The sequence below is a fragment of the Megalopta genalis genome, chromosome 13 (assembly GCF_051020955.1).
Source record: "Megalopta genalis isolate 19385.01 chromosome 13, iyMegGena1_principal, whole genome shotgun sequence".
Taxonomy (NCBI): domain Eukaryota; kingdom Metazoa; phylum Arthropoda; class Insecta; order Hymenoptera; family Halictidae; genus Megalopta; species Megalopta genalis.
This window is the reverse complement of record NC_135025.1, coordinates 1,110,919-1,132,743: the sequence shown is the minus strand read 5'-3', so window position 1 is coordinate 1,132,743 and position 21,825 is coordinate 1,110,919. Positions and strand designations below refer to the sequence as shown.

At 40.1% G+C, this 21,825-nt stretch overlaps 1 protein-coding gene across 2 annotated transcripts in view; it reads right to left on the bottom strand.

Annotated features, from left to right (window-relative positions):
- GluRIB (Glutamate receptor IB) overlaps nt 1-21,825 on the bottom strand; it is a 321,268-nt gene that overhangs the window by 142,581 nt on the left and 156,862 nt on the right. For both annotated transcript variants that reach the window (XM_033484183.2, XM_033484182.2), the window contains exon 2: nt 9,787-9,936. In XM_033484183.2, coding sequence (XP_033340074.1) covers nt 9,787-9,936 — 150 coding nt within the window. The remainder of the gene's footprint in view (nt 1-9,786; nt 9,937-21,825) is intronic.

Genomic DNA, 21,825 nt, shown 5'->3' with positions numbered 1-21,825 from the left:
CCGCAGCTGAAGTACACTCCCGTACAAAAACGTATCGCATTCTTCATATTTCCACATTTCGCTTGCTTTGTTGTTCATAGTTTCACAAATATTACGATTCGAACGTGCATATTTTGCGGAAAAAATCACCAAAATTAGTAACTAGCGATGATGGAATTTTTTTGTATAAAGAATCGTTTTTTACAAACTCTATTAATCGGTATTATGTTCATACTTAGTTACGCGAGCCACAGTTGTGATTCATAGTCGAATTCAACAAAAACAAAGTCTGAAATAAACAAATTTTATTCGATACTGTCAATTCTTTTTTATTTCGCACGGTACAAATGGACGAATACGTTGCAAAGAATATCTTTACCTTAAGATAACATTGGTCCAGAGATGTCTTCTTAAATATACAGTATTCAAATAACTTCTAGAAATACTTATATATCTCGACGAGGTTATATTAACCCTTTCAGTGCTGACTATAATGAAAAAGTATTGTATGTTATGTGTATGAATATCATTTAGGTCATATTGTACTTACATTTATATTCATATTATATATCATATAAGGATTATGATAGATTAAAGTTTTCATAAACTCCGATAAACAACGTGAAAAGATTTAAACAATATAATATTAGTAATATGATCTTAAGATCGTCCCTGACTCCAGAAATTAAAATCGATCACGATATTCGTTAACTGAAGTGTGAATATTGTAAGGTAAATGTAATGAATATAATAACGTAAAGATTGTCGTCTTGTCGTCGATTCACCGTCGATTGTACTTTGTTGTTTCCGTCGTCTTTCTTATCACGTGGATAGCTTCATTGTTCCATGTTCCATTCATACTTTCCTTGATTTGTATTCCCGCTACTTTCAACGAAAGTCTATTAACAGAATCTTCAATAAATGAGTTGTACGTGAAAAAAAGCTCGATAGCTTCCTCTCAAATATAATAACTCCGCAAGATAAAATTGCTATCGCTTTTGAACAATTGTTTTCGACATTTCTTAATTCTTGATTTTCAATTTTGAGACCGCTACAACTAGAAGCGGTAATAAAAAGCTACTGGTACACGAAGCGAATTGTGTTTCACAGAAACTGTTGGATACAGATGCCGTCGCGATATGTTTTTGGCCGAGAGTGTTCGAGCCAGAAGAGCTCGATCGACAAACGCATTCGAAATTTATCGAATACTCTCGAATGGAGAATTAATCGGCGACGGTGGTCCGTCAGACTGGGAGCAATCTCAAAGAAACGCGATCGAGTCGGATGTACAAACGATCGGGGAAGTAATCCTCGAGGGAGATTGGGGTGGCTGGCAGGGGGTACAGGTGAGATTCCACGGAAGAGAAACGACAGAGTCACGTTGAAAGTAAATATTGCAAGCGGAGCGAACTTTTAAATGGCGTCTGTGTTCCGCCATGTAATTCGAAAGTTTTAAACTGAAGGGCCGATGAGCCGACAGTCGTCGTCGTCGTCGTTGTCGTCGTCGTCGTCGTCGTCGTCGTCTTCGTACTCTTCGTAGTCTTCGTCGTTTCCGCGACTTCCCTTAGCCCCGTCGACGTTGATCTGACGTGCAATCAGAGCAGCGAATGATCCAAGACCGCGAATTCGTTCGCTAATGCCACGGCGAATCTTCCGTAATCTTCGCGAAAGATATTCCTGGCGCTCGTTACCCAGTGTCGATTTTATTTGCCGAGCTGGCTAATAAAATCGCCGGGACAGACAGCTAGTATATTATAATGAGTTTAACGAGTTTGAAATTTCGTGGGGAACTGAGAGAATGGAGCGTGCTTGTACAACAACAGAAAACTAGTAGCTGCAGATACAGTGAAATCTCTCTTACGCGAACACGTTATATACGTTCACGTATGAGAATTTCGCATAATAAAGCTACCTGCGCTTGGCACGTGAATTCAGGAAAAAGGAAATTTCATAAGGCTTCGAACTCGCCGCGACGTTACCAACAATTGTCATCTATATCACGTTTCAAGACAGTTCGTACAATACTTCGTACAACAAAATTATTGGAAGGCTCCCTCTAAGTCTGTTGCTGATAAATATAAAGTTAATTATGCTTGAAATTAAACCGAAGGCACACTGGTATCCGGCTCCACTAGCCTATAAAATGTTGAAACCTCTGAAAGCAACTATAAACGAGCTGACCATCCGTTTCAACAGCGAGCATCAATAATTACGACTCATCAAAACAAAGTCTCGATAGAAATTGGTGCAACACGGTCGCGACTAACGGCCCACCGTGTAGTAGGAGCACGTAATTCCTTTAACGCATCCCATCGCGGGAGACAAACTATCAAATTCGCTTCGTAACAACAGTTTCAGCGTGCACGTTATCCGCTCGTCAGAAGTTTCGTCACCGACGGCCGGCTAATACATGAAGTTTAATTTTTTCGGAGCGCGAAACGGCGCGCGAGTCAATTTCGCCTGGAATTGGACGGCCGCGTCGTCGGCTCGCCCCTGAAACTCCGGCGATAATGTATGCATGCTTGTTCCGCGGATGGTTCCGCAGCACAGTTTTCGCCGAGGTCTTTTCGCGAGAAACGACAATCGGAAATAACATGATTCCGGCGAGCCAGATGCGGTCCACGGGCCGAACAAGCAACGGTTTCTGCAGCGGTGACACGCGCGAACCCTTTCAACCCGATCAGAACGAATGTCAAACGATGGCCTCCTTCGAACCGCGCCCGCTAATGGAAACTGTCTCCACGGCCCGAAAGGAATTTAATACTGTACCGGAGGTAACGAGGTCTCGGACGTTCGGGCCGCGCGGCGCCGGTTGTCAGCTCGTGACAAAAATTTATCATGAGTTTTTCATACGGAATTTGAACGGCTGAAATGCGATCCGAACAAAGGGGGGGGGGGCAAAGGGACCGGGCGAATGAACATGGAATTCGCGTTCTACGTGACTGGGATTTGCGCCGTATCAAAAGTGGATTTGCCGCGTTCATTCGCTGAAATGAACGCCGATGTTGCTGCATCGTTGTCGTTTCCCAGGGTAAGATTTATCGTTCGCGTTGCTTGATTCTATTGTAACAACACTAGGATTTCCTGTAAGAGTCGGACGTAAACGTGTGCGTGCGCCGCTTGCGATCAGACGCAACGTCCGCGCGCAGTTATTTTCTATCAGCGTCGGATGGATGCGTGTCACCTGATGCACGATTCGCATATCATTTGCATACATATATATTACTGTTCGGCATATTAACGTCTATCGGATAGAGCAATGTCTGTAGAAAAGGTGGAATAACATTTTGAAGTCGATCGAAATTGCACTTTCGCAATTGTCGTCGAGAGAAGATGACGAAGAAATTGAAAATTTTAACAAAAGGAAGGAGAAAGAATATTAAAGAAAAGATAAAATAAATATTAAAGAATATCGAAGCTAACTCGAACTTCGAACTCTGTCGGTTCCAGCCGAAAGTACGGAGCCCGTCGCCGCGGAACCAAAAATTGCAATTCCACGGTCTTGCGAATCTCAGACGAAGATAACGCAGCGAGCGAGGGGTATATCGTGGTCGGTTTTTGTCCTCGTCCCGGCGTCTCGGTTGCGGTGACGGCAGACCAATGTCTGCTCCGGGATAAACCGCGCGGGAATTGAACCCTGGGATTCGTCTCTCGCGTCTGGTGCAGCATGCCGAGCCGAGCTGGTGAACGGTCCAGACGAGGAGAGTGTAAAAGCGCGGAGTGCCGGGGCGAGCGGGAACGGTCGTCGGGAATGAAAAGAGAACGGGCATGGGACTAGAGGAGGAAGAAGAAGAAGAAGAACGGTGGAGGAACGGTGGAAGTGTATAGAGGAAAAAAAGCGGGAAATACCCTCGGGAGCCCTCGGCAGATTTATGCCGCCCCTGGCTGGTTGGCTCGCTGGCTGGCAACCCCAGCGCCCGACCTTCATCCTCTATCTCCACCACCGCCCCGACCTCCTTCTCGTCCTCGTCCTCGTCCTCTTCCTACTTCTTGGCCGCGGGGGTTGCCTCCCAACCAAAGGATCCTGCAGGATATTATACGATATGCACCGAAAGTTGATAGACGGCTATTACGTTCCGCTAAGACGAGCACACTACGTTCCGCAGGCTTTCTTCATCTCTTTTTCCCAGTGATTTCTCGCTACGTTCAGTTTCACGATGTGATTTTTCGGTGGGAAAGTTCCCTTGGTCCTCGTCTATCGTCGAACCCGAGCCGTTCCATGGGATTCCCACTCGTTTCGGACTTTTTGTTTTCTACCGGCTCCGTCTGATATTCTTCGCGGGATGCCCCTCTCGATGCAGTGGCTCGTGGAATAATGCTTTTTGCACTCGACGCTGCGGGTAGTCGATGGCGGTTTAATCCTTCGACCGCGCCGCGGTTTAACACGAAATCAGTGTCTCTTTCGGAGTCTGTCCGGCTGGGTTAACCCTTTCTCGCTAGGGAGCGCTTGCGTCAAAATGTGATCGTTGTGAACGGAGCGTATTATCGAGTAGTTGGCGCTGAAGTACGGAATGTATTTCTGGTTCCAAGTTTTTCGTAGTCCAAATATATTCAGATTTTTGTGATCTCGAGCACGTTACCGTTTGTCTTGCATGGCAAACGCTTTCAGTATCGGTATTTTCACTTTCAGTATTTTCACTATCACTCGTGAAAAATATTCTCCTAAATTTTCTTTTCCCCATGATTCGATAATGGGTCTAAAATAATTAAATACTTAAAGACTCAACGTATTATCGCAAAGGCAGAAATTGCGTATTTACCCGTGAATTATTAAAATTAAGCCAACAAAATTATTTTAGAATTACAAATTCGTGTGAACCTTTTAATCGCTACTATTATAAATTGCTGCTATTAAATTTGGAACGATTTTCAAGTACCGTAGCTGCCGAAAATGTTTTCTCCGGTTTCGAAATTAACGATTAATTTATTGATTTTTTAAATTACACTGCAATATCGAAAGCCGCTCTAATGATTCAATTAGTGCGCAGAAATCGTTCCATAAAATCTGAATTCGAGCGATTGTCATGGTTTAAGAGCGCAGAGCACCGCTTCGTATTTGTGGAACAAAGTAATTCTGCAAAATAATCGTCTGCCTCTTCGCACGCACGCCCGAGTGCCATTAGTGCATTTGTATAGTGAACTTTCGATGCAGCGTACTGGCGGCGCGGTGCGGATCGGCGGCGCAGGAAAATCGGTACTATTCGTTACAGGGATCCACGGGACGCGCGAAATTGACGGCACGAATCTCGCCATAACGGCGAGCGCATTATCGTGTTACGTTTCACTCGACGAGACGCGAGCAACGGAAATGAGGACTTATATCCAACCGCTGGCTTCTATCTACCGCAATTTTTTTTCCGGTGCACAGCGAAATTGGCTTTATAACACGCTCGCGAAACCGGAAATGGATAGAACGAAATTCGAAAGACCGATGGAAGCTTTAATTCGCTGAAAATCAATTTCGAAGAGGGGGGATTCGTTAGTAAATCATTGAACGAAATTTACAGAACAGACGGAATTGAAAAACCGAGCCCTTTGTGCACCGATTTCATTTATCTCTGGAAAATGTTACATAATAGGATGCACAATTAAATATTGGTAGCGGAATATGATGGAAAAAAGCAAAATTCATGTTACGAATGTATCGCCAAAAGAGAAAGAATCTTTCTTCTTTTCAATGTTTTTTTTTTATCATATTTTGCAAAATCACGAATCAACAGCAATTTCATTTCACTCGTCGATAAATACGATGATTTAAATATGGAACAATGGTGCGAATGTAACATTTTTTTTACGAATGATGTTTGATGTCCGCGATAACGAAGATCAAATACCGATTCCTTAACTAATCAGCCGAATGGGTGATGAATTGGGTGACTGTAATAGCAAGGAGAATGTAATTAACAATATGTATTTTATATTATTTTTTTACAATATATGGAGTATTTTTCAAAAATTTTCAACAACAAAATCGCGAGCGAGCTTTATTTGTTGTACAGATGCATTCTCGGAATTAGATTGAAAAGCGAATAAAAAGACAAGCAAAAATGATGTAAAAATATGACTAGGAACTATAAATTCAACATTTTTTAAATCTTACAAAATTTCTAGAACGCGAATTCCACGTTTCTCGCAATTAGCTATCGCTAACCGATTACTATCATTTTCTGGTGGCATAGCAACTGAAATACCAATAGAAAAAGCTTGGGTCGAAGGGGTTAAGTATTCATTGACTGGCGAGCCACCCTATATAATATTTCAGTAACTGTGTGCTCATTTCGCGTTGACGCGAGTACAATCCGGCTGACCGCGATTGTTTTTGCGAGCAACAGAGTCGTCCAAGGATTTTGCGTGGCTTTACATTTCAGCGTTCACCGACGCCAAGGAAGTCGGTCGTCTCGCGGAGCCAGCGAGTGGAAACATTTAAACGGGCCGCATCTCGACAATAGATATGGCGGGCCAGCAACATGGCTTACCGTGGGATTATACCAACGGGGTTTTGATCCGGGCAAACCGACTAGCATTAATACAATTAGCGGGGCTTTCCTAAGTACCGTAACGTGCTGTGGAGAGTCGGCCTCTGCCTCTTGGACTTGGCCCAAATATTCGCGATTCCGGGGCCAAGCCACCGCGAGAGGCGACCTGTCCACGAATTCTATTACGGGGCTGCTGTATTGTTCCGATATGACCCATTGTGCCGCGAATATTTCGTGACGTCAGCCGGTCAGTGATCAGAAATTGGGGAGAAACCGAGAAAGAACTGGAATTGTATAAAAGGGGCCTGAAGAAGAATGAAAGGTGAAGTGGAAGCCTGTGTTCGGAAAAGCACAAAGAAATGAAAATGGAGTGCGAATCGAGATCGAGAAATTGAAGAGTATCATTGCGTAATTGATGTTTGCTGTGTAAACGAGTTGAGATATTCGTGTCAAAACGAATAGGTATTTATTATAATACAGGTACTCATTATAAAAAGGTATTTATTGATTTACAGCATATTTCACTGTGTGAAATGTAAAATAAAAAGAATGCATTTTAACTTATTGCTTTTGCGTTATTTTGAATGGGCTTAATAATTTAATTTCACGCGACGTGACGTTGACTTTAGTGTATTTCTACCATAAACGTCTTGTTTATTATTGATAATAGAAAAATTAAATCACAGAATTTTATAAAGAAAAAAGTAATTTTATTGAATTTATAACTTATCAATCCCATAACTCCTTCTTTATGCTATAATATAAAAGTAACACATGTAACACATTAAAAAATTGTACAGAATGGTTCTATTACAATCTCTAAGTGATTTCGACAACATCAATTTATTTTAAGTAGAACTATTCTTTGTGTTTACCAAATCCCAGGAACACAATTTATTCTCGGACAAATCAATGGAGTATCGAACAACCTCAAAGTATTGTTATATATATCGATATCACCAGGCAACGATCACGTTTGCAAGATTTTTTATGATCCCCTAGGCTATTTATTATCTCTAAACAGCTCGCACAAGTAGAAACCGAAGAATTATCATATTTATATGAGCGCGAACGAGTCGACATTAATAAATTTCGTTCTTACATTTGCGAACAGTTGTGTTGTCGTCGAGTGGACACTATCGTCCCCCTGTTACCTGGAACTTGTAGAAGGATTTCATTGATGACAAAAGACACCGATACCTTTGGCACCTAGATGCCCATTCGTTTACAGTTTAGCACAGACTCGATCAGCTTCAAAGGCAATTCCAGCGCAGCCCGATTGGCCGACACCCTCAGGTTAGAAAGCATCAAACGACCCTGTGGATGGCCGGTCAACTCGGTCACGTTTCAAATCTACACGTTCCTGGACAAAGTGAACAATAGCTATATAGAATCCCCAGACGACGACGCGGAGAGCGGTCGAAATCGATTTCGCGTCGAGACTTTCGATCTAAATACTGCCGCGGCTACTTCTTGTTTACGCAAGACCATGATTGATGCCCTCGCGAGTTCGCCGTTCCCTATCGGAGTTGTTGACTTTTTATAAATGAACTTGAAAGTATTTGCCAACGGTATGATCCGCGAACAAAGGGGCCAATGTAATCTCTATTATTGATTAATTCTTTTTCGGGCATGAGATCCTTGGGATCTAAGAATGAATGTTCATCTGTCGACTATTGGCAAGCTACCAGACAGCTTTCGAAGATATAAAAATTAGATGTCTCCAAGACCTAGATCATGTGTGAATTGCATTGGTCGTCTGTTATTCGAATAATTCAATCATCGTATGAAACTTTGGGAATCCTATACGTGAATTTGTTAATGCCATTATGGCAACATTCATCCTCAAAAGGTCAGGAAAGATTTGTTATACAATCTAATAATGATTATATAGATTGGTACGGATTTTATTTTTACTAACAAAAATTAAATGAATCCAAATTTTATTTGTGCCTCAGTAGATGTTTCTTATTGAAATGGCAAGTTTTGTGGATTTTTATGTAATTTATCCTTGTTCTCTCTGTTCAATATTCTGTGATTTCCTGCAAGTTTATAATATGTAACGTATTAATACTAGCCCTACCAAAATAGTGAAAGAGTCTTTTAAGTGATTTCGACAAGATCAATTTATTTTAAGTAGAACTACCCTTTGTGTTTACCAAATCCAGGAACACAATTTATTCTCGGACAAATCCATAAAGTATCGAATAGCCTCAAAGTATTGAGGAATTAATCTTTGGTACATCGATAAAAAAAAACACTCTGTATAGTGATATATTAAAATAGTAGTGTGAGACGTTAAAAATAGAAGAACAAGGAGACGAATGTCCGATCCTCTTTGAGAAGAAACAAATAATAGCAGAGGAATTTGGAAATTTTCGCGGAATCGCCCAAGTTTGGGCTACGAAATTTCTTTTGTTCCATGGAAGGGTTGATTGCGTTTATTGAACTCTGGAACGCGATGTCTGGTACATCGTGGATGTTATATCCGCAATAGTGTATCCTATTTGCGGTCGATACGATAAGAAGCACCCGGAGTCGCGTGTCGTACGTGCACGTCTTCCAAAGACGAGGAACAGACGTGTTCCGATAAAGCAACGAGATTAGTATCTTCGCCATAGCAGGGGCGAAATGTTACTTATTTCGTGGCCCACATGCTGCACCGATTCCGAACGTGCCAGATTCAATAGCGACCGCGTCGTCGCGTTTCCGGCACGTACGAACCTGAGCATTGTTGATCAGTCGTCGTCCCTGATACACGGCAGATACCGTGAACAAAGTAAAATCGATTTCTATTCCATACTGAAATTTCATTACAGATGAGAAAAGTACGATAACAAATTAACCGACGGCCCGCGAATATAACTTATGGCTTCTATTGCGACAAAGGAACAGATATCAGGTCACGCACACCGATCGATGAACACATTTCTTGCCGCACCTGGTCAGGGGACTGAAAATGTGCACGTTAATTATCCACATTTTTAATCGAGCTCGAAGAAACAGAAATCTGGAAGAATTATATATTTCTTGTTACTGGTTTTTTATCACAAGTTAGAAATGCGGTAATATCTATAAACTACCTGCAGCGGCTGATTAAATTAGCGCTACATAAATCGTCGAGTTAAGTTTCATTCTACATTATAGTTGTACTAAACTCCTATTATTACAAATTGTAAGTTTACATTTAGCGTTCGATAAGTTGAATCAGTATTCGAGTAATTTAGTGAATCAAGATGAAATCGGATAAATTAATTGTTAACGATGATCGCTAGAATGCGCTGAAACATATATAAGATAAATTTCTTCGATTGACGAAGTTCATACTTACTAAGGCGAGATAGCTTGTAGGCATCCGCGGTATTAATTACGTCTACGAAAGCCTGCAACTCAAACTTCCGAGTGCTGTTTTGGTTGTGGTTCAACATCGCATATTTGAAGGCTGACTGAACTTCGTCCGTGCCCTGCTCGAAAATTGCACCTAGAATCAGAAATGAAGAACACTCAGATTCGATCTAAGAAAAACGATCTTCCGAGTGCGACGCAACAATGCATACTAATACCTTGCGGAGAACAATGATGAACGAAACAAAAAATAGGAAACTAGTGAAAATAAGAAACCGCTGAGTTAATTCAACGGCTTCAGAAGGTTTTAACGTTTACCAGTTGTTCGTAACCATTTTTCACATATTTTTTACATCTTATTTCTTAATTCTAATATTTAAGTTCTATCGATTTTTTAATGTTTCAACTGTTAATGAAATAATATCACAACAATCAGAAATTGAAGACAAAATTGAAGTATCCATTCACCACTTTATTCAAATAATTTATTCGAATAAACGGATAGATGATGATTCATGACGAACGAAGAATAATTGTTATTCCAATAAGATATTCGACTAAAAATAATTCATTCGGATATAATTATCTTTGATAAATATTTACTCGAACGAATTTGAATAATTCTCAATTCTACAAAGAACAAAGAATGGTCTCGTTTCATTAGCCAAAACCACAGTAAGTGGTTAACAGTGAATGGAAGGCGTGATTTGGCGGTTTCTAAGAATTCTTCGGGCCCGTTGGAAATATGATTATTGCGTATGTGGACCGAGAAATTGGGTGTAATAATCTAACGTAGCACCCTGTACTGGATGTATGATCGCATAGTACACCGTTTGCCAGTGGCCCTCGTGTGGCACAGTAGTACGAGCCAACGTCTGCTCTGCCACTGTCGGCATACGACCCTCGTGTAATTACGTCGATCCATTCCCTGTTAATAGTCAGTAATACGTGCCGATATTAATGCTACCGTCTATCCAATAGTTTACCCTAAACTATCCACACTGCCGATATTCCGCTTAATTTCTCATTCTAATATTGTTCAATGCCTCAAATGATCCGCTGTTATCTCGACTTCTACGATCGATGATCGGACTTGATGAGCTTGAATCCGGACTCGCAGACTCGTTGCTTCAAGCAGACAAATTGAAAATCAACTTATTGGAACTACGAAAAAATTACGAAGTCAAATATAGGTTTTATTCTTTTTAAATATCTGTAAAAATGTGAAAGTTACTTCGAATGGCCTGCTTTAACTGAGACACCTTGTATATTTAAAAAAAAGACTTAACAAAATATTTATATATTTCTAAATCAGAAATAATAGAAAATATAAATTTACGTATATGATGTTTTGTAAAAATTTTTATTAGGAGGAATATAAATAATAGAAAACAGAAATATATAAATACGATATTTTATTAAGTTTTTCTTTAGATATCAGCAGCAATGTAAAAGTTATTTTGAGTCTATAATTACGCACACCACTTTATATGATTCGAGCCGCAGGAAAATAAGCGGCGTCGCGTCCCATTGAAATGATTTTCTTTATGGTTGCGGAAATCTCGCCGCTGAATTTGACTTTATTTTAGGTGTTTCTGTTTCTTTTCGGAATGAGAGAACTTTTCACGCGGCGAGAACGGTGCACGCCGTAACGTTACGTAATATTATTCCAGGATTTTTCTTATTTCTCAGTCGGTTTCTTTCGCGCCGGGGCCAATGTTACAGGCACGTTCCACTTTTCACAATTTCTCCCCGTCGCTGCGAAGCCGGGAAATCCTTAAAGAATCGCGTATCACTGCAAAGCGAATCACGTAGCTTTATGAAATCAAACGTCCAAGGCGTTTCTCTGCAAAATAAACAGTCAACAATCCCGGCATTTAAACGCTACTGCTCGCGCTTCTGTTATTCCACGATCTACAACTGGACGTTTAGTATGACGAGAGATTTCCCAAAATGTTCGTTACAATTCTTGCAATTCTACTACAAATCGGTCTTGCAACGATAATGCGTTTAAAGCATTTATTAAAGAACGTAAAAGAGAATTTATTAATTTTAATTTATTATTTTAATATTATTTAATTAATATTATTATTATAATATTATTATTTAATATATTATTATATAATAATATTATTATTATAATATTATTATTTAATATATTATTATATAATTTAATATTAATTTATTATATAATTTAATTCTTTATTATTGCATCTGATGTCTATTATATTTACAAACGTCCGAAATAAAAATGACTTGGAAACTAGTATATACTTTTTATATGAATTCATAACCTATATGGAATAGTAAGTTAAAACTTACACAGTTCAATTCAGAAATTTCGAGAGCAATGTTTTGCTATTTCATAAAATCCTGAATAGTTTTCGTTTCGTAATGAATGACATAAATCACATAAAGACGTTTTAAAAAATGTAACGTAAAATTTTAAAGTTCTAATACAATTTTATTCGATTGAGATAATAAATATTTAGATCATAATCTGATGAAGCTATTAACGAAATAAGTATTAATACGTAACATTCGAGATAAAATCCTGAAATAAACCCGATTTCGTGTTTTCAAGTATTGGTGTATATATCCGTGAATAGTAAAGAATACAAGAGGTTCTGGCGTGTGTGGTTTTAAACCTCTCGTCTGTTCTACATCAACAAAACCCGCTTTTCTCTTTGTTCTCATCGAACATGCTTGTGTTTCTAGCTTTGAATATCATAAGAAACGTGTAACAACTCCGCGTACGCTGCTACCTTTTAAAACCGTGGCACGTTGATGAGCAGAATCCTGGACTCAAGAGAAAATTTATACAATGTTACAAGAGAAAATTTGTTAATTTCAAATGGATGGAAATGATAAAAAATGAAGTCCGACACAATTCCATATTAATTTTAAAACCTCGAAAGAATTATATTCCAGAGATATAAATTGTATGCATGTACTTTGGCATAAATAATTAATACATTCGTTTACACACGCCCCTCCGCCATTAATTAAAATATTATGTCTTTGTAGTTCATAAAATTTGGTATTCTCAGAATGCTCGTCGTAAAAACAAAATCATTTCCAACTGTATGCCATCGAATAAACCAAATGGGATGCATACTACTTTTTAAGTGAAGAACCCTTTAATTGAAAATGGAGTTTTCCCTTCGTAATAACATTTATAAAACATGTATTCCAGAAAATGTAATGAATCCATTTCTTTGATCAGGAATAAATTAATTGCGTTTGCGAAATGGACTCCTCATGGAATCCGCACAAATTTTCGAAGAAGTGCTGGATATACAAAATTACACTTCGAATCCGAGTTTCACGTTACATATATAGCTACGACGATGGTAAATACGGGGCACGCGAATGCGTTCAATTAATATGTCGAATTAATTGTAAATACGTGATTTTAAAATGACGTAAAATTCGCTGCATAGAACTTTCCGTACTTTCAAATTATTTGGAACAGCTTGGGTCATAAATGCCTGATTGTAGTCGCACAATTTCATCCTCGTAATTCGTCAAACTTTTCCCAAGTACATCGTTACGAACCTATCCTTCCAAATTAGTAATGTCTCAGCCAGAATTTCCATTAATTTCCATTTAAAAACAGGAACTGTGTTGTAGTACTATTTATTGTAGTGCATAATTACACAGTAGTCAGACTAGTTATACACTTAATTACAATATTAAAATACATTATTGTATTGCATAAATAGAATGATACATCGTATTATAAATATACTGAACAGGTTTAAATGTGCAGTTATGATTTCAATGTCAATTTCGAGTGCACGAAGATGCTAGAATTCGACGAGTGTGTCTTAATTAGAATTTTTCTCGTTTGCACTGTATGTGTATACACATATCGCATAATCTTTATACAGCACGAACATCACAGTGCACGTCAATCTCGCTATTCTTATTTTCATCGAGAGTTTATAGGCACTTCAAGTCAAGTACTATACGACATTTTATGTTTCTAGTGTATGAGGAGAGAAGTGGGTTTACTCCTTATTGTATTTACGATTGCGCATGATACAAATGTATACATAATTTGAGAAGTCTAATCCTTGGAATCATGTCTGCAAACGATATGAAAAATTCTTGTAGAATAGTGAGCAACGATGGCTGGGAGACAACCCAAAATTCGGTAAATATTGAATAATAGAACTGTGAATATGTTTCACCATGAAAAGTCTGAGATCTGTTATTTCGACCAATTCGATAATTAATTTGTTCATTTCTCGAAACCGAACAGCCAAAATAGAGATCGTTAAAAATAATGATCACTTATTAAATAACACATTGTGTTTTCGAGTATAACGCACTTTAAAATAACTATTATAAGATAATAATCAATAATTACAATAAGTAATCTTTATTCGACGATATCCATTTCTAAACAGTTTTAAACGTTCATTTGGAACTGGAGGAACCAGTCGTTTCGACAGCGATAAGTTTTAGTGTTAAAACGTAAACTGAAAAACCGATCGTTTCGACCGACACGATAAGTTCAGCGTTAACTTTGCACAAAAATCCACAGTCTAGACGTAAAGTATAATCTCTATCCCGAATTTTTCTCTGCAACCCCAGCTCGTCTAGTTTCCATTATTCCCCAAGAAAATCGTACGAATGAGTCTAGAAACAAAAAGCTCTGTTTGTGGTAGATCTGTTATGTTTTTCCACGAAGTCTGTCCGCGTCTTCGGTATCTGTCCAGAAAATCTTGTAATGAGCCCTGGGAAGAAGCAGCCGGTTGAACGAAGAACAAGCGTGTCTCGAAGTAGTCGAGACGAGCGTCGAAGCGGAAACTCCGCTCGTCTGCATCGACATTGCGTTCCCTGGTTATGCAGAAAGAAAGCAATAACGAAACCACGCGTACCCTACACGCCGGTGCTTTTAAATACCAATCTGGATACCCCTGTTTATCTCGGGTAGCGTTGACAGGTGGGGCGCCGCCGCGCGTCTATTGATTGGTGCCCAGTCCCCCCCACCAGAGTCTCACACTCACATCGATTCCTCTCGCCCTCCAGCCCCGCCACTCTGTCCTTCATCCCGTTCCACCCTCTTTCTTCCACCTAGCGTTTTCTGTCTGCCATCCTTCACCCTTCTTTTTCTCGGTCTTTCATATTTTTCTTTCACCCCCGTGGCTCGTGCTTCTCCCTCGTTTTTCCCTCCCTCTCCCTCTCTCTCTCTCTCTCTCTCTCTTCTTCCTCATGGTTGTGCTTAGACATCGGTATTCGTTTGCTTCTAGATCCTCGGAGCTTCTTGCATTCCTCGGTTCGCTTCTTCAGTTCGTTCCGGTGTCGTTTTTCAGAAACTCCTTCGAACGATCTATGCCTTTTTTCCTCTCTCTTACTCTTTCTCTCTCTCTGCTCTCTGCTCTCTCTCTCTCTCTCTCTCTCTCTCTGCTTTCTCTGCTTTCTCTCTCTTTCTATATCTCCCTGTCGATTTCTTCCTCTCTCCTTCTCGTTCTCGCAGACGGCATTTGTTATCACTCTCCAGATATCCATGGGAACGTTGGAATTCCTTCTAGAAGCAGTCCCTTCCCGCTCTAGAATTCTTTCCACTCGTTCGCTTCTAGCACCCAGCACAGACCGCCCTTGCAGTTTCGTTTTTCCCCGTGGCCACTTAATTGTTCCCCTCCGCTCCGTAATTTATTTCAATACTTTCCTGTTGTTCTTTCACCGCTGCTCGCCGACCGCTCCCCGTTGTCCCTCTTGTCCCCGCCGCTCTTTGAGCCAATCAGCCGACTACCCCCTTCCCTCCACATACCTAACCCCCAACCCGGTGGATATTTAAAACTCTCGAAATCTCTTTCCTCCCTTCCGGTCTGTTTACCCTCTCTTCGCTGGCCTTTCAATTTGCTCACCTCCGCTGGATCATTTCCGCAATTCCTTCGCCACGTATACTTCCTATTTCTGAGACTTCTCAGTTCGCTTAACCTTGGGTAGGATGCGACTATTCGAACTCGTGCATTCTAGCTTATTCAACTTGTACCACTCGTCCAATAATAATTATTTATTCCGACTTGGGTGTTCGAGATTGGTAAACATGTACGGTAAATTCTCCCTAATTGACGCTGAGCTTGTAAAGAGAAATGGACGATTTTGGAACAGGAGATACGATTATGCGAGACTTGCGATCTTCGAATCTGTAAATATGTCCATTAGAAATGACTTCGAAAATGCTCTCATATTATCAAAAGATATTGCTAATATTTAATTGGATATTGCTAATATTAATTTCTTCGTACTTTTTGTAGAAAACATTTCACGTATAACCCTCTGTGTATAAGAGCTTTTTCCAGTTAATTTCAAATACTAGTTAAAATCAAATACTCGTACAAACGTAACAAAAGCAATACTTCTGAATACGTGACGGTCGATATATCTCGAGCTGTTTGAAAACACACCGTGCAATAGTGTGATATATAAGATACTTTCGGACGTAAATGTATGGAGAGTATCAAACGAGCCTCAATTCTCTCCTCAGTATTAGCTTCGCTGTATTAGAATCGACATCGGTTTGGATGAAAGTAACATGTTCATAGGTACGTACTTCTACAGCAAAGTAATCGAAACCAGAACCGAGTTATATCGATACATCGATCGAGTCATTACAGTACAACGATTCCTGACTGCGGCTACACGGTATAGGGAACGTTTCCTCTGCGTCGATAAATCCTTGCAGACCGTGGTTAACGAAATAAGAACGATCCAAGAGAAAATAACTCCATTGAAGTCGTTGCTTCGGGATCCCATTTAGCGGAACTTTCGAATTCATTTCTGCTACCTCTATTAAAACGCAGTACCTACCACTTATATTACTTAACAGCATAAGTGTGTCTCAGTTACAAGTAAAATAAATGATAAAGTTACAAGTAATTGTTGCAATTGATGTTGTTCTTATCGATAAGTGTACGAATACTTTTCTGACTCTAGAATTTCATTGCACGTTATATTATTCTTTCAAGACGCAATAAAAAAGAAAAGATAGTTGTTTCGCAGAAAATCCAAGCGTGCGAATAATTTTCTTTTCGCACACTGTCTGCGCGCACGTTGGTCAGAAAGCGCGCATCATACGGTCTCGTCGAACATTCAACCATTCCTGTAAGTGTCCGTGGAACATATGGCGTATTATTCGAACGTCCGGCGTGATTCGCGCGTTCGGCCCGAAATACCCGGTGAAATTTTCCAGCACGGTGAACACTATTTGAGGGCTATTCACGGGACGCGGCCGTGTTTTCCACTTTAACGAGAAAACGCGTGCGCGACGGCAAATGCCGCGAACACCATAAACTGGACCGGTCGCAGCGGCGACGAGTGGCCGCCATACTAAAAGATAAACAGATAAAACTAATGGAAACCGTCGGGGCCGAGTGGCAGTAACCGAAACGTAACGACATTGTCGACCGCTCGGCGTCGTTCGATTTGTAATGAGTATTATTCGAAATTCCCCCGGTTCCGGTCTCGCTGCGTCGATAATTTCAAGCCTCGCCGATCAAACTTCCAGCCAGTCTCCTTCCGCCTCGAATCATTTCGATTCAGCCGGGATCCTGAAGTTCCCTTGGTTACTTAAACGTCCCGAGTTTTGTATTGACGAGCCAATACCATTGCGGCTGACGGAACGGGCTCTTACAAGTTGTCACGTTAAACTATGCAGTTGTAACTATTACTCGATTTGCGATTCGGTTCGCTCCACTAACACGACACGCCTCCAATGACCCAGAACGATAAGGACGTTCGATTGTAACGACTAGACTACGGAAGCTTCTACGCGCTCCTACGAGCGCGGAGAAATTCGTTGAAACTGGAAGCCGGTGAAATTATACTCTTTCACGACTGGAATGAGCGCATTTATACAGGCTTTTCATATTCTTTCGTGAATCGTGTTCACCTTTTTCCCAAAATCAGTTTTGGCAATTTTGTAAATGAAATTCATCTTTCATGAAACCGAATTCGTCTCTTGTCAAACTAAATTGAACTCTTTTTAAATCAAATTCACCCTTTACTTTAAACTATTGTGATAAAAATAAAATCAAATATAAATGTCTTGTTTTGAAATGTTTTAATTTATTGTATTTGTAATGTAATTGTATTATTTATAATTATTAATTATTATTTATTATTGCTATTTATACTTGTGTGCACGATTATGAAGAAACGTTGTTTATACACGCGAACACAATTGAAAAGATAGTTATTCGAACGTACATGTATAATTAAAAACGAAATAAGTGCAACATCGAGACGGAAATTCTCGAATCGCATAGATTCGTTGATTAAGTCTTACTGTTCTCGCAACTAACCGATACTCGGATATCGTTTGCTTCGCAGGTTAAATTCGCGCACACATTCCCGCAGCCCGATGTCGGGCAACACACTGTCCATTTCCCGTATCACGGCTATTCCCGTGTAAATCCCGAAATCTCCCAAAAAATGCTAGGAGAATCCACGGAAGAGCCGTAAACTCCGGTATTAACGGCGCTCCCGGCGGAAAGTTACTCAGCCGTCCCACCGTCCCTTCTAATGAGAGCTTCAAGCGAAATAATATGCACGCGTGATCCCCAGGACGCGTGTCCTGTTTCCGGGGCTTCTCGGGTAAATCCATTTGTCAAAGGAGTCGCAGGACACACGAGCCTCGGAGATTCATAAGGTTAACCGTGCAGCCGCCTCTCGCCGTTCCTACGGACAGACGCGGCTGCTAATCAGCGCGTCGGACCTGTGACAAATTCAATTCGCCGACAATGACCTAATGAGCTAACTCGATTTAAATCCGTGTCCGATATCCTCGGCGAAGTCTGCCGACCGACTGAGCGTGCACGTCCCCGTCCGCGAGACGTCTTGTCGCTCGGAAGCCCGACGATCCGATATTGTGTCCCTTAAGATATTCCGGGGATTTAAATTAAGTTCTTGCCCGCAGATATTGAATCCACTTTATGTTAATACCGAATGATCCAAGCCCCGCCGACACTGCCGCCTCTGCGAGGAGATGGAAGGAGCCAGCCGAAGACGAACGGCTGAATAATTTCCGAAAGCTTCCCGCGAAGGAGAAGCTACCACCAGCCACCAGGAAGAAACCGCCCCGGCCCTGCTGATCCGTTTCTTTAAAGAATGAACTTCGTGAATCGACTGGATGGTTTGTCCGTCGGCCTTTCTCACGGGCTTTTCTTCTGCCGACCGGTTATAATTCGATTAAGCGATTTGATGAATGGCCCCGACGAACATTTTTGTCCGGCCTGTACAACAGCGGACGCAGAAATTGTACCACTTAAAAGGAGTCACGTTTCTCTATTTCACTCTGCACCTCGATGAAATAATGTATGCAATTTCTTTTGTTGATTTTTAACGGTTTCTCGACCCCTTGTCGCCTAGACTACGGATTTTATGCATTTACGGTGAAAATCGACTGGTTCAAATATCGGAGCGTAAGCACATTTGAACAATTTAAGAACTTTGCTGTCTTCTCCTCAGTTTATTAATGTTATTAAAAGTAGGAATACGTTTGTATTTAATATCTGTTTCTTACAAAATATTACCAAAAAATTGGTATTATTGAGAAAGTTGCGAACGTTCGTATAAAATCGGCCGTAGTGCTTTACACTTTGAGTCATAACTTTAAACGCGATATAACGGCAATAACATTTTTCGTGCCGACAGTCACGATAACTGCCGAGCCGTTTATCCGATTAATTTCATCTTTCGCATATATACGTATATCCGAAAACAAACTTTATCGTCGACTTGCGGGAGTTTTTTTTGAAATTTGATGAGATAAAATTTTTCTTTCCCAGTTAATGCTGCCGTTATTCTGATAACTGAGAAACTGAGAAAATATTTAGCGTAAAGAAATACTAAAAATTCGAAAAATTTAAATATGTAAAAAATTAATATTTAAAGAGGGATGAAAAGCGAATAACTTATACATACGTACGAGCTAATGCAATATTGCTCGCAGAAATCACAAAGTTAGCATGTAGGTACACGATTACCGGGCATGTAATAGGGATAACTTTGTTTTGAACAATATTCAACGGAATTAGCCGAAACCTCGACGTTCGTTGAAAATCAGCTTTAACTGGAAATCCGGCTGTCTTCTATCTCGTTGTGCGGGTACGAACTCTCCAAGGTTTAGGATTTGATTCGATGCTTATATCAGGTTTCTAGGCATTTTCAAACGCATGCTTTTCACAACGAAGTTGGCACAAAAATGAGCTATAAGTATTGCTTCAGCACTGATCTTTCCGATCGCTTTGTTGTGAAATCGACTGTGAAATTGACGTGTTGTACGAAATTGACTCTTGGGAATCACACAGCAATTACTCTCTTAACAATTTTTTAAATCTAAACTTTGTTCATATAAAAATTATCTTAAAACGTGATGTAACAAATTTTAGTGGTGCCTCGGAGTCACCACTCGAGTGCAAAGGGTTAATACCTCGTTCAAAAATTCTACGAAACTGAAGACTTATTTCATGAAACAAAAATTTAAATGTCTAGACTTATTATAACGAGATTATTATTACCGGACAACCGTAACATTCTATGTGCGAAAATAAATCGAAAAAAGGAATAACAGTTTTCATAACATAAATTACGTTTTTTTCTTAGACGTTTCCCTGGAAATGATCGCTTTGCAAACATGTATACAAAAGCAGCAGCAGGTAGCTACGGATCTATTCGCATAATTTGCAGACTGCACTTGATACTGTCCAAAGGGAAGATGACAAAGCGGGACGCCAAATTGTTTAAAGTTGAAGCAGTCGAAGTGATTTGTAACACCGAAGCAGGCAGAAACATTGCAACTTTCTAGTGCATTCGGAATTCCAGAAGTCTTGACACGCCTTAAATCTTGGCAGCTGGAAGAAGCTCGAGTACAAGAGACTATTATCTCACCTACGTAATTTATGTTAACTGAACTCTTATGTCAACAACAAATTCTCAAAAGTTAGAAGATACTTTAGCTTTAGTATAAACCAGAAGATGTTCACTGTTAGTACATAATATCTTAAATTTAAATAAGCACATTTAAAGTTTAAAATATATAATGCACTAAACACGAATCGCAACGTATTTTCTCTTCGAATTTCATTTCAGAAATATATTCTAAAAACAACACAGCAATAAAATAGCACAAATAAGAAATCGATACTTCTATTTGACGAACGGAAATTCCTTAATAATAAATGAGAAATTCTTTAGTTTATCCCCGTTTAACTCTACACGATCCTGTTCGAGCAAACAACATTATCGGACAAAAAGGTGTATCACGTGAGAAAGACTCCAATGTTTTTCGCCTCGATAATGTGTTCACCGAAATTACCTCATTTTCGAAAGCAATCATGCGACGACCCAAGCGATCCGATGCCATCTAAAATTAACGTTCGCATTACTGTCTACAGTGACGCGTTCGATATTACCTAATATCGCGCATAGAAACTTGTTATTCCGTGACGCAACAACTCCGGCCAATAGTTTATGAAAACTGATAACGAAATTGTTGCGCACCTGTCCGTGTCGTAATGAAAAACAAATTGTCCGCGATTCCAGCCGGTAGCTGGCACAAAGTTAGCCACAGGAGTACAGTATACGCGGCCCGTTAGTTAATTATCCATCGAGACGTGGCTTATCTCGATACAATGACACGGTCGAACGATACCCTCTCATATCCATCTATCGCATAACAACGGAGCGGAGTGCAACGACTGTGCGTCATAGATGGGCCAGGAATTACTCGGTATTACCCTAAATTGCGGGCAAGCATAAACTTGCACTCGCAAAACACTATATCGAGCCGCTCTGTATTACAGAGGGATCATACTTGAGCGGTCTATACATACAAGGCTCGCGTTACTGGAACACGTCGTTTTATTTTTTTTTTTTTTTTAGAAAATTATCAACTCGACACTGAATTTGTGAATTTGCACATGCCAACGTTGGGAGAAAGCGACGACATATAGAATAGCAATCGAATGTGAAATGGAGTCCGTTTTAAGCAGAGTTGAGCATTATTAGA